The 24,101-nt window shown below is 41.7% G+C and overlaps 1 protein-coding gene across 5 annotated transcripts in view; it reads left to right on the top strand.

The window, feature by feature from the left end:
* The window catches only part of Iars1 (isoleucyl-tRNA synthetase 1), a 51,417-nt gene extending 35,153 nt beyond the window's left edge, over positions 1-16,264 (top strand). For all 5 annotated transcript variants that reach the window (XM_028863821.2, XM_028863819.1, XM_028863818.1 and 2 more), the window contains 9 exons: positions 2,443-2,617; positions 3,095-3,207; positions 5,999-6,094; positions 6,975-7,151; positions 8,328-8,433; positions 11,884-12,009; positions 13,254-13,397; positions 14,183-14,335; positions 15,677-16,264. In XM_028863821.2, the coding sequence (XP_028719654.1) occupies positions 2,443-2,617; positions 3,095-3,207; positions 5,999-6,094; positions 6,975-7,151; positions 8,328-8,433; positions 11,884-12,009; positions 13,254-13,397; positions 14,183-14,335; positions 15,677-15,759 (1,173 nt within the window). In that variant the 3' untranslated portion in view covers positions 15,760-16,264. The remainder of the gene's footprint in view (positions 1-2,442; positions 2,618-3,094; positions 3,208-5,998; positions 6,095-6,974; positions 7,152-8,327; positions 8,434-11,883; positions 12,010-13,253; positions 13,398-14,182; positions 14,336-15,676) is intronic.
* The last annotated feature ends 7,837 nt before the right edge of the window (positions 16,265-24,101 follow it).

Raw genomic sequence — 24,101 nt, 5'->3', positions numbered from 1 at the left:
CTTCTTCAAATGATGAGATAGTGGCCATTTGCTGTTTGTGAACACTAAGTGTAGTATGTGTTTGATTAAAAAGTAGACCAGTGTACACCCTCCCTGTCTCTGGGGGGTCTCACTTGCCCTCTGGAGAAGGTTCCTGGGATTTTACGCAATTATGCACATATACACATTATTGATGTAGTTTTCAGCTCACCATTTTATTATAGCCTTTGTGTGTGGTGGAGCAAAGTCTTGCTTTGTTATGTAGGCTGGTCTTTGATTCAAAATTCTCCCATCTCTGCATACCATGTGCTGGGATTACAGGCATATGTCACTACCCCCAGTTCTATAATACATCTTTATCGTGTCTGCATAGTATTTATTTCCTGTCTGCTTTATAATTTATTTAAATATTCTTATTTGAGAAATTTTGGGTTTTCACTACAAAGATAAGTGTATCTGCACATTGCAGTGTGTAGCTGTTGAGTGTCTCTGAGTATTTCAGTGTGTGTATATGTTGGATGGATTTCAGGAGTGGAGTTTGGTTTCAGAAGAATAGAGCACAGTGTTGGTAGCTGGGTAATTCATTAAATCCACAGGATGCTTATTTCCCTGTATTTTAAAAGATTAGGAGTCTGAAGCTGATAAAGAGTTGGGCTTACTTAGAATTTCTCCAAACCAGGAAGAGAAGGACTCCTGGTTTTTTTCTGCACTTTCTGTAGCCAAGCTACAGTTTCTAGTAGGAATAACACAGAGCCATCAAGACACATTGTCCATTTCAGCTGTCAGAACTCTACGAATGTCTCCTGTCTGTCAAGATGGGGTTGTTCCCTTAGCACAGCATGGGATTGCAGGGGAAAGCAATCTTTTTGGCTCATTGTCTCAGTAGTCTAATGCAGGGAGGGGGTGGATATGGATGGGACAGCAGTGGGTATAAGTACCTATTAAAATCCCTTACAGTGTCACTGACCCTCTCAAAATCTGCATTCTATGACGTTTGTAAAACAAATATGTTTCCAATTTTAAAATTCGTTACTGTTTGAAAACAACTGTGTTTTTAGTTTTTTACAGGTAATATTTTAAGTACATCATTACAGAAAATGTTAATTTCTGAATTTGATTTTTAATTATTTGAGAATTTTAGACATTAGAAGCTAAAAAGTGAGAGATTTTATTTTCTGATTTAATGCCTTGTAGACACACACACACACACACACACACACATTATTATACATACATATGATCCTGATCACCTTTTAGATATGGGCATGACTTTTGAGACACTGTCTTACTTACTGTATACTGTAGGCTTACTTTGAACTTACTCTGTAGCGTAGGCAAGAGTGATCCTCCTGCCTCAGCCTCCCATGTGCTGATGTAAGAATATACATTATCTCGCCTGGCCTTCGTCACACTTTAATCCAGCTAGATGTCATAGGAAACTCAGTGTTCTTGTTGTTTGCCTTCCTTTCTTAGTCCATGTCTCCTCCTGTATCATCACTGCTCCCTATTTCATGGAGTCTGTCACTAATACAGTGGCGTCATGAATTCTGTGATTTCATAGGTCCTGGTTAAATGATAGTTAATGGTGGTGCTCTTGACTTCCTTGTGCAAGTTTACCCCTGAGAGATGGAGTTTGCATTTCAAGTCCTCTCTTTCTTTCTTCCCTTCTATAGTGTGTGTGTGTGTGTGTGTGTGTGTGTGTGTGTGTGTGTGTGTGTTAGAGAGAGAGAGACAGAGACAGAGACAGGGTCTCGCTGTGTAGACCAGGATGTCTTTGAACTCAGAGATCCAGTGCCTCTGCCATGAGTGCTAAAATTAGAGACATGCACCGGCATCAGCCTTGGGATCCTCTTTTAGTGATGCTCGACTCACTTGATTGGTATTGATAAGAAACAGTGTTTTTCTATTCCATTCCAGATGGTATTCTAAATATATTTGTAGAATTGTACTTATTGTCAGAATCATAAAACATTTCCATTTTCCTAAAAAGAGAGCCAATCTCTCTCATCATTCACCTATTTGACCCTTACTATCTGATCGTTTGTTGGCAATCATGATTATATAATCTACCTGTGGATTCACCTCCTTTAGACATTTCATATGTCTGTGTCTGGCTTGTATTGCTTAGCATAATGTTTTCATAGTTCATTCACGTTGTAGCACAGGATAGTACTTAATACCTTTATGTTGCTAACTCCTCCATTGTGTATATAAACCATACTTTATTTACCTAGTTACCCCTGCTTTGTTTACTTTATGGTCTGGGGATTCAATCCAGGGCCTTGTGCATACCAAACAAGCATTCTGCACTGAGCCCCACCCATTCAACAATTGACTGGCATTTGGGTTACATCTGCTTTTTGTTTCTTGTGAAGAGTATTGTTATGGATGTTCATCTACCTGTTTTATGTGATACAGATTTTGTGTCTTACACTTCTGTTTTCCCTTTGGCACTTACTATAGGAATTAAATGTTCGGAAAGTTACGCTGTCTACTGATAAAAACAAGTATGGTATTCGACTAAGGGCTGAACCAGATCACATGGTCCTTGGGAAGCGTCTGAAGGGAGCCTTTAAAGCAGTGATGATGGCCATAAAGCAGCTGAGCAATGAGGAGCTGGAGCAGTTCCAGAAAAGCGGTGGGTGTCTGCCCGCATGTCCTAGGCCCAAGGACTGCTTCATACTTAGGCTCCTGTTGGATGTTTCCATCTTTTTCTTCATATCTTCATCCTCTTCATAAGGATGACAGTTGTAAATTCTAGTAACCTTTCTAGACAGGTGCCTGGTATCCCAGCCTGCTATTGTAGCTTGTGGGTGCTGGTATCCTGTTAAAATCTGCCTTCTTTCTCTGGTTACACATACTTCTAGAGTCAGCCTTAATGGAGTGGCTACCGTGGGCTTTCCTACAGTGGTATATCACACATCAGAGCTGTCCACACTTCCTTCTGCTTGCACTGGACATTCACAGTGCCTAGGACTTCACACTGCCCCTCATTTCACTTACACCAACACTTGCTAGTGCTAGCCGGCAGAACACCAGGGTCATCAGGGGAGAGCACAATATGGTCATAGCAGGCCATGGAAGAGGAGGGTTGATGGGGTCTGTTTTTCCACAGGGAGTATTGTTGTGGAAGGCCATGAATTGCACGAAGAAGATCTTCGCCTCATGTACACCTTTGACCAGGCCACAGGAGGGACTGCCCAGTTTGAAGCCCACTCTGATGCTCAGGTAGCTTTCTGTTCCCTAAAAGATTGTCCTGTGTTTATTTATTTATTTATTGATGGTTTTGAGACAAAGTTGTGTAGTCTCCCCTGGCCTTGGATTCACTGTGTAGCTGAGAATGTCCTAGAACTCCCACCTCCACCTCTGGAGTACTGGGATTGCAGGCTTGAGGCATTGTGCCTAGCCTCCTAGAGTGTTCTTCACCAACAGGTGTGAACATAAGGGCATATTTTAAACGTGCCTCACCCACACATCAGTTATAGATCTGCTTTCTTAAGCTTCTGTGTGGGTCTTTATCCTTTGCACTTGTTTATCAGATGCTTAAGTGAACATTTTGCAATTTTTATTTGTGAATAATTGCCCTAATTATTGGGTTGCACAAAAACCAACTCTATAAAACAAGTCAGTCATGGGCACAAGAAAGTAATCCAGGTCTTAGTAGTCAGCTCAGTAACTTGCTAGGTGAAAGTAAGTTCAGCGAAGCTCGAGTCCCAAACACGCACTGGGTATGGAGATTGATGGGAGAGTGTACAGAAGGTTGGAGTCTAGGATACTTTAGTCATGATAGAACAGAGTGACTCCAACCCTGTTACAGCAGAAAGAGTCTGTGGATCAGAGCTATTCCCAGGTCCCATTGCTGGGCATGACGCAGGCGAGGAGCAGTAGAGGAACATCTCTGAAAGCCTCCCCATCATACAAGGTAGACACAAGGCAGGCTGAGAAGCATTAGAGTGGGAAGGTGCATTGGTTACTTTTTTATTGCTATGGTTAAAAAATACCTGATCAGAGTGTTTCAGCTTAAAGTTTGAGGAGCTATAGTCCCTCATGGTAGGAAGGTATGGCTGTAGAAATATCTTCCTACCACCACCTGGTCACACTGCATTCAGTCCAGAACCAGGAAATTGAATCCCAGTGTTCAGCTCATTTTCCCTTTTGTATTTATTTATTCTTAATTATGTATACTGTGTGGGTATGTGCACATGAATGCAGGTGCTGTGTGGGCCAGAGGCATCACCCCCCAGGAGCTAGAGTTGCAGGCAGTTGTGAAACACCTCACATGGGCGCTGGGAATTGAACTCAGATCCTGCCAGACCAGATCATGCTGGTTTATCTTTGAGTAAAGTCAGAGAAGAAACTTGCCTCATTTGTGAAAGGCATAGGAGGTACAGCTTGAAATGGATGAGAAGCTCACGTCAGTCACTGCAGCGCTATGACAGCCTGCAACACATGAGCTGAGCCAAGAAACTCAGGAGCATCAGGAGACTACATTGTCTTAAGCAGGGTTGACATGGCAACGGCTAGTCACTAAAGAGACAAGTTCCGTGGACTGTGATCCTAGACTGAATAGAAAGGAGAAAGTGAGGACTGGAAAGACGGCTCGGCAGATAAGAGTGCCTACTCCTCGTGCAAAGGACCTGGGTTTGGTTTCAGAACCCACATCAGGGGGTTCACAACCACCCACCTGTCACTGATTCTAGGAGATCTGATGTTCTCTGGCCTCACCAGGCATCATCATACATGTGTTGCATGTAAGCTCATGTAGGCTCTCACACATACACATTAAGAAAAGTAATAAATCTTTTTTTTTTTTTTTTTTTTTTTTTTTGTTTTTGTTTTTGTTTTTTGTTTTTTTTTGGTTTTTTCGAGACAGGGTTTCTCTGTGTAGTTTTGCGCCTTTCCTGGGAAACTCACTTGGTAGCCCAGGCTGGCCTCGAACTCACAGAGATCCGCCTGCCTCTGCCTCCCGAGTGCTGGGATTAAAGGCGTGCGCCACCACCGCCCGGCCAATAAATCTTTTTAAAATGAGAAGTTATGTCATCATTATGCTTACATCCCTAATCAACAACTTTCAGAATACCCGAGAGAAAGGTAAAGTTGTAGAAAACTTGTATTTAAACATGAGTTTAAACGTAATCATATAAAGAAAATGCCATGGTCCATTTAAGGATTTCTGTCTTCAGTCATACTGAAACTAAAGGACCAGAAAGCCTTAGGATGAGAGCATTGCTTGGATTGGCTTCATGAGTCCTTTGCTCCACGCTATGGTGTGAAAAGTTTGCTGCTTCAGGAGCATCCTGACCAGGGATCATAGGTATTAGAAGAGTTGTGTTTATTAGGTGGACAAAAGACCATCTCTTCATGTGATAAAATGAAATTGGTCTGAGGATTCTTGAGGCATTTCCTGTGAACAGCATCCCAAAAGAAAAGAAGCTACATCCTTCTAAGAGCTGAAATGATAAGCTAATTTAACTTACTTCGTTTGCTAAATGACTAAATGATGTTGGATTATAGACTTCACAGAATTTAATGGGGTTTTCTGTTGTTGTTTTGGGTTTTTCAGAATTATTTTCTGTTTATGAACATTTTACCTGCATATATGCATGTGTGCATGTGCATGCCTGCTGCCACAGAGGTCAGAGGAGGATTTTGGAATCCCCTGGAACTTGAATTATAAAAGGTTGTGACTCGTGTGGGTGCTGGAAACTGAACCTGAGTCCTGATCAAGTCCTGAGCCATCTCTCCAGCCCCAGAATTTAGTTTCACTAAACTTTTTAAAAGACCTTGTCTTTTTTACACATTTATCTCTTAGTCTTGTAGACACAGGTGAATACAGGTGCCACAGCGTGTGTGGAGGTCAGAGGGCAGCTTACAGGAAGCAGTTCCGCCTTCCACCACGTTGGTTCCAGGGATCACACTTCGGGACACCGCCCTGCCTGCCAGCCCTAGCTCTGTTTCCCCAAGCTTGAAGGCCATGACCTTATTTCATTGTCATGCACACTGCTCCTTCTGTATACAGGCTTTAGTCCTCTTAGATGTCACACCTGACCAGTCAATGGTGGATGAAGGCATGGCTCGGGAAGTCATCAATCGCATCCAGAAACTTCGCAAGAAGGTCAGTTTGTCTCTTTAGAAACAAGCTGTAATTTTGGGTTCGTTCTGGCTTCATTTCGGATGTTAGGGAAGACAGACAAGGCAGGCAGTGTAAACCATAGTTATTATTTGATGATAATGATTCATTAATCCATAGTCCCTTCTGACTGTACTCTGCAGGAAAGTTAGGCTCCACCCTCCTTCCCTACCTGCTCCCAGTCTGGGTACCACTCACTTTCTCTGTCCAAGGGCTTTTTGAGCCCATCCATCCTTTAGTTAGTTCCATTGGGTTTCCACAGAATTATCTTCCAGAAAGATCACCCGCTGGTTGCTACAGAAGGTAGCCAGAGATGCCAGTGAATGTCCAAGGAAGATAGATGTCAGTATGGGAGGGCTGGGAGCTGAGGAGAGATTGCTGGGTTTGTACAGAAAGAGGTGATTTTTAAGAGGTGAGGGAAGTACAGAAACCCTGTACCTGGAGGAAAAGGTATCACTGAGCCCCTATTAGGTTTGAGTGTCAGAAAGCTCTTATTGCTGGAAACAGAGCTGATTAGGAGGGCTCCCATGGGTGCTCTTCCCTAAGCCAAGCCTCATGGAATGTGGTCCAGAGTCTGGGGAGGGCACTCCATCATTTTTGCATCATGTTCTGGTTCAGAGCTTTGCGAGTAGGTTCCCAGTCAGTCTTTTATTTCAGGACTCAGGAGGGACGTAAGTAGTCGGAAGAGACCTAAGAAAAGTGGATAAAAGAACACAGAGCAGCAGATGCCAGTCTTACATACCACCTGAGGAGAATAGGCAGGGATGGCGTTCCTGACAGCCCAGCATACATACACTTGTTCTCATTCGATACTTTGGTGAACAAAATATGCTTCTCTTCTATGTTTTTCCGTATGCTATTTTAGTGCAATCTGGTTCCAACTGATGAAATAACAGTTTATTATAATGCAAAATCTGAAGGAAGATACCTGAACAATGTCATTGAAAGCCACACCGACTTCATATTTGCCACTATCAAAGCCCCCTTGAAACCATACCCGGTTCCTACATCAGATAATATCCTTATTCAGGAGCAAACACAGGTGAGTTCTGAGTCGTGTAGAAATACTAGTGTTTCACATTGGGTTTTTCTTTATATTTGTATAGTTAAATCTCGATAAGTTCTAGCCCACTGTCTTACCTTTTCTGTTGCTGTGATAAAATGCTCTAACAGAAACAACTTCTAGTTCAAATTGCAGTCTACCATAGTGAGGAGGGGCTAGCAACAGGAGTATGAGGCAGCTGGCCGCGCTACATCAGGAAGCAGAGAGCTTCGGCTGCTCGGGCTCGGGGAGCTTTCTGCTTTCTGGATAGTACAGAAACCTTGTTCAGGGAGGGGGGAGTCCTCCCACATGAGCCCAGTCAGGACAGTCCCTCCGTGTGCCCAGAGGGTGATTCCAGATCCTGTCAGGAACAAACAGGAGCCACCACACCGCAGTACTGCAGTACCGCTCTGGAAGTACTGGGCAGGACCTGAGGAAGGCCAGAGAGGAGGACGGGAAGGAGGACAGCAGAAGCGGCCTCATGGCAGTTCTCCTAGGGAGGGCAGCCAGGAAGATGGCTGTGCTGACCCATCATGTTTGAACTAGAAGAGTGCGTACTGTGGGTTCTGATAATTTTCATTAAAAATAAGTGACAGTCGGCTTGAGAATAATTTAACTTGTTGGTAGTGGGTTATATATTTGATAGCATTTCCTATTACAGGTTATACTCTTTAAAAACCATTTTATTTTAAGATTAATATAATTACATCATTTCCCCCTTCCCTTTCCTCTCCAAGCCCTCCCATATCCCCTCCCTACTCTCTTTCAAATTCATTGCCTCTTTACACATAGTGCTTTTAGATGTTACTATGAAAATTTGGCACCAAGACATGAAAAAATAGTGGCCCATGATTCGGAAATATGTCATTTATTCAATCATATTTTCCTTATTCATAAATGTAGGAAAGATAAAGAGGGACGAACAGTGTCATTGTCTTTTTGGATGACATAGATACATTATTATTCCATTCTCTTTTTTGCATATTGCTTACTTACTAGACTTTTAAAAATGAGCATATACCGTTTTATATTTAGAAAGCAGTATCTTTAAGAGAACAGGTGAGGAGATAGCTGCACTCTTGCCTGTGAAGAGTTTCTTACTGAGCAGTGGCCCTGTGTTCTTGCTGTGGGGCCCAGCACAGCCATGCTGCTGCTAATCACGTGTTCTCTGCTCAGTTAAAGGGGTCGGAATTGGAACTCACACTCACCAGAGGATCGTGTGTGCCTGGTCCTGCTTGTGCTTATATAAACCTTAACATTTGTGCAAACGGCACTGAGCAAGGTAAGTGCAAATGAGCCCTGTGCTATGTGTGACTGATTTCACTTATGTACTCCTGAGACTGGGTCGCACCATGTGGCTCAGTCTTGGACTCCCCATCCTCTTCCCTCTGCCTCCTGAGTGTGGGGATTACAAGTGTCTCCACCTACCATTGTTTCTATTTTGCAGTTAATTCTATGGAAACTTTTAAGGCAGTCGTAAGATAATCGGTAAAATTAGATGGCCTTTTCTTTCTCTCACCCAAATGAGCCCTATAGATAATGGATAATGGACTGACTTGAACTTGTGAGTTGGCGTCAGCATGCTTTTCTATGCCTGTCCGGCTGAGCCCACCCAACACCATGAGTGTAAAGCAAGCGTGAGATTCTTACCAGGAGAGGGAAGAATAAGAACCTTGAAGCTAAGTGACAGTACTGGACAGTTCCTCTGATGCTGGATTTGCCTCACATAGCCCAAACCTCTTTAGTGTCTCAGCGAAGTTCTGCTTTCTCTGGAGAAAAGAGCAAGATAGAATTATTAGTGATCATTCTGTTCCACCCAAACCCAGCAGAGAAGAAAATCCAGCAACTATTACTCCACCAACCCCCCCACCATAGACCGGAGCGCGAAGCTAGGCTTCCACCTCTGCCAGGTTCAGGTATTCATTCTCCACAGGTGTCATAGAGTAGCACAGACCCAGTTCCATCCCAGCTTGACAGTAGCAAGCCCCTCTGCCCAATGTTCTCCAGGAGGCTGGAACAAAGCAGGCGCTCCCTCATGAGTAAATGGCAGTAATGAGGGCAGATACCACGGAAGTGTCAACCTGGAACCCATTTGCTTGCACCATGCACATACGTGATATAGACAGACCACATCCCTGGGATCTAAAGCTGAGTGGAAATAGATCATTAATAGCCACAAATACTGGAGTGTCTTGAAAACAAAACCATAGAAATAACATATTTCTCAAGGTTCTGGAGAAGGGCAAATGTGAGGTAAAAGTTCCAGCAGTTATGGTAAGGGCCCATTTCCTGGTACATAAATTATATCTTGCTGTGTCTTTGTGTAACAGTGGATGAGTATTTTATAGTCTTTTATAACAGCATTCATCTGTTCATACATCCAGGCTCTAACCTCATGCCTTAATGATGTCTCAGAAACCCCGCTTCCTAATATCATTTTTGGAGCTAGAATTTCTACATAGATATTGGGGAGGGGTGAAAGTGATGTGTTAATATTCAGGTCATGGCACTTGACCTCTCAAATCTGTAAGTTTGGGTGTTTTGGCAACTGTGTGTCTTTTCCTGGGGAGATGAGAAGAAACATCTATTTACTTCAGAGAATGAACCAGAGACAGACCAAAGAAACTATTTCATCCAAGTCTAGATTAGTGAACCAGGGAGATGAGTGGGGTTACTTACGGGCATACAGCAGCATGGATGACCCAAAGGCAGCCGCTGTCACCAAAAAGCCACCCCAGCATGAAGAAAGTTACATCCCAGAAGCTAGTGAGAGAGTTGCTTTTCTCCAGCAGTTGTTACTGTTTATGAACTTAAAGGAGGGTGGCTCATGAGTCCTGAAAATTTCAGGACTACCTGGACTTGTGAATTGTTTTCTTCCTGAGACTTAGAAATTTTGTTTACTTTCTGAATCTTAACAAAGAGCCTCTCTACAGGATGGAATGTTTCATTGCCATAGCAGCTGTAATACAAAAGTAATCCCCCGTGTTAGATTTTTCAGCCTTTGTCTATTTTCAGTCCTATCTTCTTTCACATCTCTTTAGGATTGCAGTGACAGTGTAGGTCAATCTCTGACATACATGAAGTGGTGGGCACTGCCCTTCCACTTGAACATTTATTTGTCTTAGGTTCAACCTCAGACCTTCTATGACCTAGTAGAGGCGACATAAACTTAAGTGCTTTTGTTGTTGTTGAGACAGTTAAATAAGTAAGCTTTTAAAAAATTAACTGTGCAATACCATCAGGAGGTACAAAAATACATACATGGTGAGGCAGAGGCAGGCGACTCTCTGTGAGTTCGAGGCCAGCCTGGTCTACAAAGGGAGTTCCAGGAAAGGTACAAAGCTACACAGAGAAACCCTGTCTCGAAAAACAAACAAACAAACAAATACATACATACATACATGGCATTATGTCTAGACACATGTAAGTGTAGACAGCAGCAGACATTATAGCTTGTTTTCTAAAATGCTAGCCATATTTCTATCAGGAGAGATAGCACAGTTTGTAAAGTGCTGAGCCTAAATTAGATCCTTAAAGCCCACATAAAAAGGCCCGGTGTGGTGACACTTGTGATCCCAGTGTGCAGGGAAGGCTGATCCCTGGAGCTTACTGGCTGGCCAGCATGGTCTATATTGTGAGCTCCAGGCCAGTAAGAAACCCTGTCTTCTTCTTTTTTTCTTTTTTAAGTGGATTGTATCTAAGCAACAGCACATGGGGTTGTCATGACCTCTGGCCTCCACATGAGTATAGACAGACAGACACACACACACACACACACACACACACACACACAATGTTTCTAACAGAGGGAACAAATTGAGGTCACCTGCTTGGGTGGTTAGAGTTCTCTACTATATTAGTGTTTGTAAGGAAAGTCTTAAAACCTTTTATTTGGGCAAATCATTTTAAAATCTTGATACTTAAAACAGTTTATAAAAGAGAAAATGGGCCCATTGAACTTTACCAGAAATGAAAGGCTTTGCATTGTTTTTAAAATTTTACTCTGTCCTAAAGGGATGAAAACAAGACACAGACTGGGAAGTCTTTACAGTAACACCAGACTCAGGAGAGATGATAGTTAAACAGGAAAGATGCAATCCGATCTGGGGAGAGATGAGGTCGTTAAATAGAGATGCAGTCCGGTAGGAACTCACAGACAGTAAACTCAGTAGTCAACACACCATCCAATTGGGAAATAGGGTAATTTATTCAGGATGCTATACAAATTATAGAAATAAACATGAAAATATTTAATTATCTGTAGCCACTAGGGAACTAAACATTAAAAAGCACATCTAGCAGCATAATGTTTTTATTTGTGAGTTCATTACAATAAAGTGATTTTAAAAAAACTACAGTGAGGTAATACACACCCTTGACATTAAAATTCGTGCTTATAAGGATTCATAAAAATCTAGGTCTTGAGTCAGTGTAGTAAATATGTATGATTGAGTCTAATTGTAGGATGTCAGCATCATGGGCCAATTGAGGGTAGTTTTTTAGGATAGTGATTAGTATTTTAACCACTCTGTACTTAGGGATTTACAGAAGGCACAAAGTGTAAGGTGAGGGTTGTAAATACAAAAGTTTGAGTCTTGAAAAGGATGAGGACAGACCACCTGCTGGTTTTATTCCTTGACCCAATTAAGATTGCCAAGCCCCTTCTAAGGAACGTGGTGTTTGCTTGTAAAATGGCTTGAACTCCCTTTGCATCTCTTCTGTGACTTTCCAGGTGGGGTATTGCTTCTGGAGAATCCAAAAGGTGATAATAAGTTGAACCTTGTAAAGCTGAAGAGCGTTGTTTCCAGCATATTTGGAGTTAAAAATGCAGAGCTGTCAGTCTTCCACGGTGGAACAGGTACGTGGAGAGGAGAGGACATCTTGTCGCTGGCTTGAGGGGGCCTGGTTAAGGTCTTCGTTTGGAGTCAGCTGTGCAGTAGAACCGCTGTGTTTTCCTCACTGCGGCAGCAGAGGTCTGTCAGCAGTGTCTGCTGCCAAGTCTCTACTGTGTCCCTCTCTTTGGTATGGCTGAACCCTGGACTTACAGGAAGTCCTCATCCTCCCTGTCCCTGTTGGCCTGAGACAGATCAGGACTTGCCCTCTCTGCTGAGTTGTGAGCTTATCAGTCAGTTCCTGGGCCGTACTGAATCCAGACCTGGAATCCATTTTAAAGATACAGCTCAGGTCGGGGAGGTTGCTCATTGAATAAAGCTCGTGTGTGATGAACTGGGTTCCAATCCCCAGCTGCTTTAGCAGTGCGCCTGAGATCCCACCCTGAGGCAATAGGATCCTGGGATCTCAGCCTAGTCCAACCAGTGAGCCCCCTGTCTCAGAGAATAAGGTGGAGGCCACTGGGGTGGCTCAGTGGGTAAAGGTGCTTGGGTTTTTAACAATAAACAAAGTGAAAAGCAATCAAGGGAGACTCCTGATGTTAGCCTCTGAGCTCCACGAGTGCACACACAGCAACTCACATCTTTACACGTGCACACATACCACACATACACACAAGTTATTAAAACTTGTTTGTTGACCATAATTATCATTTTCAAATACAGTTTTTCATGGTGAATTTTGAGATCCTCATAGAATGAGAATTTTAAGGAGAGCTGTAATATATAAGAAAAATACCGAAAGGGGAGAAAACAATGTTGAATTTTAAGTTATGGGGGTTGGGAGTTCGGTGCCGTGGTACAGCATTTACCTAGCAAGCACAAGGTCATGAGTTTTGGCTCCAGCAACATCCCACTTCCGCCTGCATCTCCATCCCCAACATGCCCACAGAAGCTAAATAACAAATATTTAACTCTTCAGTTTTGCAGCACTCGGATTACCCCCTTGTAAGGCTGTATTTGCAGGGCTGGGGGTGTAGGGCTCAGTGGTGGAGTGTGTGCCAAGCATGCAGAAGGCCCTGGGTTCAATCCTGGACACCAAAAAAAAAAAAAAAACCAGTTTCCTACTCTCTGGCTTTGTAGAGAAAGCAATGTCCTTTGATGAACAAATTAAGTAGAAAGCATCACTGTCTGAGGATGGATAATAGTGAAGTTGGAAGTGAATACTAGTGAGTTAGGAAAAGGTAAGTAACTTCAGAATTGTTATTTTTAGAAATACAGAACCAAACTGACTTGCTGAGTCTGAGTGGGAGGACACTCTGTGTGACTGCAGGAACAACCCCCTCTCCAGTCAACAGCCCCGGCGCTCTTCTGTGTCAGTATATCAACCTGCAGCTCCTAAATGCAGAGCCACAAGGTATGTGCATCCTCGGCACTCAGCTTGTGGAGTGCTGGACGTTAAAGCTCCTTCCCAGGTTCAAATCTCTGACTTAGGTGTGACTTTCCAGTCCACTTCAACACATGGACGCCAGCCAGGCTTGGTATTGCACACCCACCTGTAATCCCAGCACTCAGGAGGCTGAGGCAGAAAGATTACAAGTTCAAGGCCAGCCTGGGCTGTGTTGTGAGACCCTACCTCCCCATATCAATAAACAAAGTCTCAAGTCCCACGCTTCTTCGTGGAATGCAATGGTTTGTTTTTGTTGGTTTGGTTTTTGCGGTATGTTCATGTAGAGAGACCATCCTCCTCCTGGCAGTCAGGAAACAAAAAGACCGCCGTAGGTAAAATGACATCTGCATGGAACCGGGTTGTCTCCGAGCCTGAAGTGTTGATTTTGCAGTGTGGTCTTTTGTTTTCCTGGAATCTGTCCTGAGAGCTTGGACACCTCCAGCCCCAGTCCTCAGGCTTCCTTGCTGCTTTTCCCCTCACATCTCAGGATCCTCACTGCACATTTTTGCTGGAATCCTCATCTCTTCACTTGCCTGTGCACTGAAAATCAGTTCCCCAGTGGCTGGCCTTCATAGGTCAGTTTCTCTCATTCCTCCTCTTCCTCACCTCTCTGAATTGTTGAAGGTTACTTGTGCGCAGCCTGCGCCTCCAGCTTAAGCTCCACCCACTTCAGAGCCCTCCTGTCTGCGGTTGCCGCCATTGTGGGAACACACGTTCCCCAGAACTAACCTGCTTTCTTCCTTCTCCTCCAGAGTGTTTAACGGGAACTGTGGGCACTCTCCTGCTCGAAAACCCGCTTGGACAGAATGGACTGAGCCACCAGGGGCTTGTGTATGAGGCAGCCAAGGTGTTTGGACTTCGGAGCAGGAGGCTAAAGCTGTTCCTGAATGAGACTCAAACGCAGGGTGAGGCAGCTCTCCCCAAGGCTTTTCCTTCTTCAGAGGGGGACTTGGGTGCCAGTAATGTTCATGTTGTCTGTGAAAATAAGCTTTGTATATTTGTCTTGTTTTGTTTATTTTTGCGCATTAACCAGAAATTAGCCATAATATAATTAAAAGTAATAATAACTTAGTGAGGGGTAGCTGGGCGGTAGAACACTTCCTTAGCATGTGCAAGACTTGAGTTAAATCCCCAGTCCCATGTTATTTAAATTAAGCGGGGAGAGAAAAATAGCTCATATCTTTGACAATAACCTAAAAATGCATACTTGTAGGTAAACTGCTGTATTTCTTGACCTGAAATATAACAGCAATTTCTTCAGGAATTGAACTGATGGGAACTTTAGCTGACATCCAGTCAGTGGCGACCCTTCTCAGTTTCTCAGGCATACTGCGTGCATCTCCTCACTGGGCCGCATAACACGTGAAGATCTAGAACACTGTCTTTCTCAAGGTTTCCCACAGACACCTCTCCACTACCCAGAATCTCACTCTTAGCAGAATGTCCCTCTGTCCTTGTAGCCAAGTTCTGAACTTTTGTTTGTCTGGTTTGTCTTTCTTACTCTTGCAAGATATCCTTTCAGACTCTTTCTTCTTTCAGGATTTCCCTTTGTCTGGGATGTTCTGCAGTCCAACTGTGATATGCCTGAGTTTATAGATTTTGAACACAATTCTAAAATTGTGTTCATTATTATATGTATGGTGGGAGGGCACACATGCCACCACCCCCACTTCTGATACGAACACAGCCTCGGGCATTTCTTCAGACTGCCCTCAAATTCAGTAGTTTGCTAGAAAGATTCGCAGACTAACTGAAAGGCACTATACTCACGAATTTGTTTATTATACCAATTAGAGCTAACCAGAGAAAGGTGTGAAAGGCAGAAGGGGGTGGCAGGGGCTGGCTAAAGAGGGACATCAAGTCATCCTTTCCTCATGGAGGAACAGCCAATGTTACCTCCTCCAATCCCTAGGAGTTTGACGAAGCAGTATCACCCACCCGGGGAAGTTTGGTGGAACTTGGTGTCCAGAGTTTTGCTGAGGTTTAATATGTGGACACACTTGACAGTGTGACCACCCGCCCTGAGTCCTCTTGCTGACAAGCTAATATGTAATCAGAGCCCCACTGTACGCAACAGAGATAGCCCTGTCGGGAAATGCCATCAGTTTAGAGACCCCCAGAGGTCTGGTTTGGAGCAAGGACAGAGTTAAGGATGGCCTTAGGATGAGGCCAAGGATAGACAGCTAACAGTTTTTAGATGTTCACTCACAACAGAGTATTGACTTTTTGAAAAATTTCTCTTCTAGAAATTACAGAAGATATCCCAATGAAGACTTTGAATATGAAGACCGTGTATGTTTCTGTCCTGCCAACAACTGCAGATGGCTAATAGTTATCAGTGTGGCCTCAGTCAGCCCTGCCCTGACTTCTGCCCATCTCCTTACACACACACACACACACACACACACACACACACACACACACACACACACACGGGCTCAGTGAAGGTATTTCCTTTGGGCACATGTCTAACATGCTGCTTTGAACCCACAGTTCAAATGGGTTTGACTGACTTGAGACCTCTCATCGTGTTCACAGTTAACCTTAAACACCTATGCAGTCATGTGAGGGAGGGTCCTACTGTTACCTCAGTACCGCAAAGCTTATTTCTATACTTGAGTTCTTTAGGACAGGAAGTAGGAGTGGCTTAAATGGCATAATACAAATGTATACATGTGTATATGTATATCATTTTATGGCCTTGTAAACTGATTTGAGACCTTGTGAAGAAATGGACATGTTATATATTTCTGCTGCCTGGATTTTCCTGGGTAATTTGATGAGATATTTTAAGTTTGATTAAATCAAAACAGTAAACACTCTCTCAGATACTGTATTGGAAGTAATTTATTCTACCATAGTTTAATGAAACTTGAAATGTGTCATCCACCCCCACCTGACAGAATTCCTCCGTATAGATCCAGCTGTCCTGGAACTCACTCTGTAGACCAGGCTGACCTGGAACTCAGAGAGCTCTGTCTGCCTGCTTCTGCCTCCCAAGTGCTAGGATTAAAGGTGGCCCTAGCCACCACCTGGCTAAGGACACATTCTTTTTTAAGCTGGAAAAGAGTGGCTTTGTACTGCCCATTACACCAAAGAACAAAAACATTGACACCAGAGGTTACATTTAAAAATGTCTCCCTCTAGGTCAGCAAGCTAAAACTGATAATCTGAGTTTAATCCCTGGGACCTACATGGTGGGAAGAGAGAACTGGCCCCTACAAGTTGCCTGTGGCCATCACATACACATCATGACACGCACAAGTGTGTGTGTGTGTGTGTGTGTGTGTGTGTGTGTTTGAGGCTTGCTCTGAAAAACCTACAATTTAAAGTGCCACCAGTGTCTTATAGGAAGCCCTAGGCCTTGATTCTCCTACAGAAAAGCTAACTTAATAGTGTGGGGGACTATGGTAGCATATACCTTTAACTCTGCACTCAGATCTCTTTAAGTTCAAGGCCAGTTGGGAGGTTGTAGTAACCCTAGTGAGCATAAACCAAAGCAACTTGAAACAGACTAGACAGTTGTTGGATTTGCCCCTGTGGCTCCTCCCCACACCAAGTACAGTGCAGCTTCCCTCCCAGTGGGGAGAGAAGGGTGGCCTTTGTCCAGTGTTCTGGCTCTTAGCGGAGTTGCCCGAGGGACTAGTTTCTGTCTGCGTGGCTGAGGACCCTGATTAGGAACAAACAAAGCTAAAGCCGACGAGAACAGCACAGTTGCCCGCTTTCCTACAAGTCCTGGGTTGTTAGGTGGGACTACGCAGCCTCCACAGCTGCAAAAAGAAATCTGAGAAAAGCTTTCCTATCAGAGAAAAGAGCTTTCTGGGAAAGCAGTAAAGCCAAACTGCGTCTGCAGTGGGCTGCCGAGTCAGGAACGCTGTCTGGGGAAAGAGCCCAGCCGGGGCAGAACAGAGAACTATCCAGGAGTAAAGCTTTGTTTTCTTTTTTCTTTTTCTTTTCTTTCTTCCTTTCTTTCTTTCTTTCTTCCTTCCTTCCTTTCTTTCTTTCTTTCTTTCTTTCTTTCTTTCTTTCTTTCTTTCTTTCTTTCTTTCTTTCTTTCTTTCTTTCTTTTTTTTAATCAGAGAAAGCATCTTTATGAGAAAAGCTTTGTTTGAACTGACTCTCGTGTGATGAGGGAGTGTACTCTATCTGTAAGCACAAGGACAAACAAACAATCCACTGGGGGACTGGGTCAGGTGAAAGACCTGATGAAGCAAAACACCTGTCTTAATGCTAGCTGAGGGAACAAAAACCTCCCTTGTTAGAAAAGCAGAAGCTTGATTTTCAGTTTGTATGCAAACCACACAGACCCTGAAAAGAGACTAAAGCCCCTACCTTCAGAAGCAGAAAAGCTGGCACTGTGACATTGGGAAACTATTTCTGGGGCAGAGGGGATAAACAGACCAAATTGGGAACTGTCAGGGAGAAAGACTCTCAGAAGAAATGGAGAAGGGACAGATTCCTCTCCAGAAAGCTGCTCGAGTTTGAGGCAGATTTGGGGGTGGGGAGCCCCTATCTCCAAAGGAAGCTAGCAGAGGAACAGAGCTGCCTGAGATATCTGAAGCTCTGCATGGGGGGAGGGGGGGCACAAGCAAAAGGAGATAAAGATCTATCAGTGGAAGAAAGTCTCTCTGAAGGAGCTATGGAAAAGCTCTGTTGTAAATACTTTTGTTTTTCACTTACTGGCTGAGGCAAACCAAGCTCCAAGGGAAGTTGGCAAAAGGAATGACCGCCTCAATACATGCTAACAAGGCAGGTGCGGTTCTGATCAGGGGCCATTGTCCAATAAAGAAGAGACATCTGTTGAGGCCAGCTCAGACCAGAAATCTCTTGATGTCCCGTAATTGAAAACAAAATGCTTGGTTCAAACCTCCCGGGCAAAAACTTTGAAAATAAGCCCAGTGAAAGAAAACCGGAAGTTGGCTCCAAGACTCAAAAAGAACTGTGGGAAATGGAGTCCATTAGCTAGCTCAACAGTAAGCTGATGGAGAAATGCATTCTAGGAAACGTAGTTTTTCAGCTAAAGATGGCGATAACTGTACAAAACCTTTTCAGCTCATAATGAAATTTCTTCTCAAAGCAATGCTAGAAAGCTTAATCTTACCTCTTGAACTCAGATCAGACAAAAAGCTACCTATAAGAGCAAACAAGACACTTTAAAATTCTTAAAACAAGGGAAGGCAGTTTATACACTGAACATTGTTTTAGATATAAAGAAACTTATGGGAGATTAGAAAAGTTCTTTACCTCTTGAACAAACAGCCTGCAATGAGTGGTTCCTTTGCAAATCTAATAAGGAGACAAGGAAACAGGCATTCAAAAAGAAATGACTGCTTTATAGATGGGAAGCAAACTTCAGAAAATCTAGCTGTCTTAGGAAATAGAATTGCTTCACACCTGAAAGTTCCTTATTAAAAAAAAAAGTCAATGTTAATGTTGTAACTGTGAACAATAACAACATCAGGGGTTAAAGCTAATGAAGTGAAATGATGAAAATACTTTTTCTCAGAGTAAGCTAATGAAGGATATGTTTCATGAAATAACATCTATGTTCTTGACTGCTTTGAATAGTAGCAGTTTTGGTGAAAACATTGGGCTAATAAAAATCTATCAGCAACATCAGCATTGTTAAAGAACTCATGGCAAATACAGCTTTAAAAAATTAAGAAGGGGGAGAATTGTATCAGAGTTTGGTGAAGAGTGTGAAAAGCAGCTGAAACAATGTTCCGTCTTGCAGTCTGGGGACAGTAGGAGGATAAAGAGGCTTCCAAACTGCTGAGGAGTTTGAGACAATTGTAACCAAGTTTCAGCAATGTTTTCAGGCCTGCTGAAAGCTGCAGGTCGAGAACCCCACTCCAATTTAGACAACTCTCTTCTGATGGGAAACTGACTGTTACGGAAGACTAGCTAAGCAATTCAGAAACAGAATATTCCTTGCAAGTTTTTTCTTTTTTGTTTCTTTTTGGGGTTGCTGTAAATAGAGATAGCTCTTAATAGAATTTTTGTAAAAGATCTGAAATGCATAAAGTCCTGTTTAGCAACACTCACTAAATCCCAGAGTTGAGAGACCTATTAAAGAATATACTCGTTTCAATCTATCAAGAACTTTCAGAATGATAAGCTCTGAACTTTAGAAATGATGTGTGTACTTCCTGTCTAGTTAAGAGAATCTAATAGAGATAGTGATGATAATTAAGGGTAAAAAGTAGAAAATTATTCTGTCTTGTTAGAAAATGTTTAAATCTCTAATTGTTAAGAAACCTTTAGGTGTTTGCTAAGTTAGATATATGCTAAAGGAAATAAGCTTGTAAGTAGTAAGGATACTAGTTTGTAAATGTAAGTTTATAGTTTTATAATAAGCTTGTAAGAAGTAAAGATCTAAGTCTAAATAAGCATATAAGTTTGTAAAATAGATCTGTAGATTTTCTTTAAGAATATAAGCTTATGGTAGTCCTAAGACATGTAGTAATAAGCTTGTAAAAAGTAAAGATACTAGTTGTAAATGTAAGTTTAAGTAAGAATATAGAATGAATATAAGAAGTAAATAAGTAAAGATGCTAGTTGTAAAAGAATATAAGTAAATAAGAAATATATTTGATAAAGTAGTCTTATAATTTCTTTAAGAAGTATAAATAAGCATATGTTATATGTGTTTGTAAAAGAGTATAAATGTTTGCATTTGAGTCTAAATGCTTTGAATACGTTGAATGTGAGTTTGTGAAAAAATGTATATGTTGAGTGTGAGTCTATGCTTAATGTATATGGTAAAAGAACCTGAGACACAGAAGTTAGTGTCCTAGTAGACTGCAAAAAGGCAGTCTGAGTGGTTTCAAAAGCTCCAGAAGCCACTAAGAAACTAAGAATGGCGGACGCCAAAACCAGCAAAACAAGGCATCCACAGCTAAGATCCATTGGAAAAAATCAACTCAACACAGTAAAACCTGAGCTAACAGCAAAAACAGTGCAGTTTAAAGTATTACTGTAACTAAAAAGCTCTCTGGCTTGAGAACGAAAGTTGCAGAGATGCTTGCTTGAACTGAAATTGTTAACTGCGAAAAGTTTTGGTTGTAAAATGTCTCTTCATATTTGGAAGTGAAAGTCTGATACCAGAATTTACTTTTTTTTTTTTTTTTTTTTTTTTTTGGACTTTTTCAACTTAAGAAAAAGAGATAAAACTACAAAAAGGTTTTTGTTATGGATTTCTTCATATTTGGAAGGTTGGTACTAGAATTTATTATTTGAATTTTGGGACTTAAGAAATGAATTGGATATGAGTGATTTCATTGCAATGAGACAATTTTGAACTTACTTATGCATGTAGACTCTATCAATGGGGATGACTTATGAACTATGTTTTATGGAATTGTGTTAAAAATGGAACTGTTAAATGGAGAAATTTATTTTTTTCTACCTAGACTCAAGATGCAGTTTTGTGTATGCATATATGCTTTATTAACTGGTTATTCGTGAATTGTTTTGTGTTAAAAATGGAAACATTTTATGGAGCTGTTAATGTAAAATGGAATTACTTATGGAACTGGCTTTGTGTCACAAATGAAACTGTTTAAATGGAAAAGTTTGGGTTTTCTAACTAGGCTTGAGATTTTGTTTAAAAAATTTATAAAGAGGGGTTGGAGAGTTAGCTCACTGGTAGAGCGCCTGCCTAGCAAGCACAAGGCCCTGGGTTCGGTCCTCAGCTCCGGGGGAAAAAAAATTATAAAGAAAAGGGAGAAGTAATATTCCTAAGTCTATTTAACTTAAAAATTAAATAAATTTGTTATTTGAGTGGATTAATGTTATGTTTTGTTAGTAAGAAATGCAAATGGGTATACTAAGATTACTTTAAAGTGTAAAGAGTTTTATTAAACTGCTTTTGGATGTTTTGCTAAAAGTTTTCAAAGTGTTAATGGTTAGAGAATATTGGTTTTCAATATGGGTTTGTAGGGATTGTGTAAGTTTGGGTTTTTCTAACTAGGTTCGAGATTTTGTTTTAAAAAATTATTTAAAAAAGGAGGAGTTATAAGTGAATTAAGGCTGAATGTATGTTTGCAGAAATTATTTTGTTAACTATTGATATTAAAACACTCTGGTTTTGTGAAGTTAAATATTTGTTTGATGTGAAAACATCAGAAGTATTTTCTATGTTCTATTAGCAAAAATTTCAAATAGTTCTATTAAGAGTTTAAGTTGTAAAACTGAGAAAATTGTTAACTGTATATAGCACCATTTATGTTAATTCAAATGGTTCTGTTAAGAGTTTGCTTTGAGTTGTAAGATTGAGAGAATTGTGACTATGTTTAGCAATATTTATATTAACCTATTACTGGTAATGGTGAAATAAGGGATTCTTTAAGCTTGCAATTGCATTAAGAGTTTTTGGTTTAGAAGGGCTGGATGCAGCTAAGACTGCTATAGTCACCTTGGACCTAATCCAAAAAAGAAATACAATCTTTATCATCCTTTGCTCCCATACTGGGAGGTGTAAAGGCTATGGAGATTGCTGTGAGCTCTTAATAATGAGTTATTTTTTATATATTAAGAAAGGGGGACCTGTGGGAGCCCGTTTTCAGGTTCCAAGTGGCTTTACCCAGCAGGTCCGCATAGAGAGGATGATTGAACCATGGGCCTGAGTGCAGGTGTCTGAGATGGTCTGCACTTGACTGTGCTGGGGAGCGGTCTTTTGCTCCACCCCTTGGTGTTTCTATAAATACTCTAGGGCAGAGATAGGGCCCGTTGGAATAGGTTCCAGGCCCTCTTGAAGCTATCCTGTGTTTTCTATGTGTTTATCTCCACATTCTAAATTCTTCTATCTAATATTTCCTGCTGCTCTCACTCAAGAAAACACTGGGAAACTGTGGGGTTGGTGGGTAGCTGCCCCACAGATGAAGAAGGGCAGAGTCAGAGGAGTTGCCAGCCAGATACAAGGGGAGCAGGAGATGAACATGCCATGCTAATAAAGGTACCACCATGTGGCAAAGCATAAAATAAGGAATATGGGTTAACTTAAAATGTAAGAGCTAGTTAATAATAAGCCTGAGCTATTGAGCAAGCATTTGTAATTAATATTAAGTCTCTGTGTTGGTTACTGGGGAACTGGCAAGTGGAAAAGTAACATCCACCTACAACTTTATGTGCATATTTATTTTTATTAGGCCTGTATCCCTTGGCCTTGACTTCTAGAATTGTCCTTTTAGACGAGGTCTTACTATGTAGACTGGCAGATCTGGAACTCACTATGTATACCAGACTAGGCTAAATAATAGAAACTGGATATACGGCTTATATTATTAAGTAATTTATCAATGATACCAATTCCCTGGCTCTTGATGTCTGAGAACAGTTTTGACAGACCTTTAGATGGGTGGGAACTGAAGTGTCAGCCCTGCTACAATTTACTGGCAGGTTGTATACTGCTATCTTGTGCTGCAAGCGACAGGAAAATGTAATGGAATTCAGCTCCTATCACAAAAGCTACTACTTGGAACAGTTGAGAACTTTTCCAAAGGTTAAGCCATGGCTTAAGAAGTTTTGGTGATATTTTAGCTTTTGTATATATATTAGCTGGTTCCTACAATGATTTTCTTGTATGCTATGTACTTCCAAAATCCTAACAGTGTATTTATCTAAAATACCTAACAAGCATCCAAGGCCAAATGATCTCCTGAACTAAAGTAACACCCTTATGGAAACAATACCTGTCTCCTAGGTCAGGTGGGTAGCTTTATTTCTTGTGCAACTTAAGGTGAGACCATCCTTTCTTATACAGCCTTATTAATATTATAGACTCCTAACTTCTTACCTAACCACTTCTAAGAATGTAGACTGAGCACATAAATTCCCTTTTTGATATACTAACCGATATTAGCTCCCAGTTGACCTCCTCCTTTACCACTCCCTTTTTGGGTTGTAAAAGAAAACCTGATGGTCACTCCCTGAGGAAAATTCTTTACCTGCTTTTATGACCCTGTAGGAATTCAAGCCTGGTGACCTGCCTGGAGGGGGAGGATTGCTATTGCTTGGGTTTATAACTGAATACCCTAGAGAACTTGAGGATGGAGAACTGAGAGGGATAAGGAGGATTTTGACTAGAGAGAACTTGAGGACGAGATGGAAGATAAGGAAGAGCCAGATGGGGAAGTACTAGATGGGTAAGAATGAGATGAGAAGAACCTAGATGAGGAGGAATTAAGATGAGAGAATTAAGGTAGAACTTAGAGGGGACAGTAGATAAAGGTAGAGAGAAATTAGGCAAGAAAGGAGCTGGGCAGAACAACAGAACTGGAGCTGTGTAGATAGGATGTTATCCCAGAGGAATAAAGTAGACGGACAAAGAGCTCGGTGTACTTAGATTCATTTCCCAAAAATAATTCTCACCATTTGTAGTTTCTCTTCTGGGCCCCTGAGAAGAATATTAAGGCTGGTCCTTTAATAATATTCGAGAATCTTCTATAGCCAGACTTCTCACACTTGACTTGTATGTGAAATTCAGTTCTGAATCTGGGGTAGGATGCAAGACTCTGCCCTCCCCGTGGATTTCCAAAGAAGGTCAGTACTACTTGTCCAGGGGCCACTCTTGGGAGCAATCAAAGCTTTATCGTGAATAGTTGTTCTATTTTGTCAAATGCCTTTTCTATTATACCAATTGATGTGATTATGAGATTTTACTTCTTTGAA

The sequence above is a fragment of the Peromyscus leucopus genome, chromosome 5, assembly GCF_004664715.2.
Source record: "Peromyscus leucopus breed LL Stock chromosome 5, UCI_PerLeu_2.1, whole genome shotgun sequence".
Classification (NCBI taxonomy): Eukaryota; Metazoa; Chordata; class Mammalia; order Rodentia; family Cricetidae; genus Peromyscus; species Peromyscus leucopus.
This window is presented reverse-complemented; position numbering and strand designations above follow the sequence as displayed.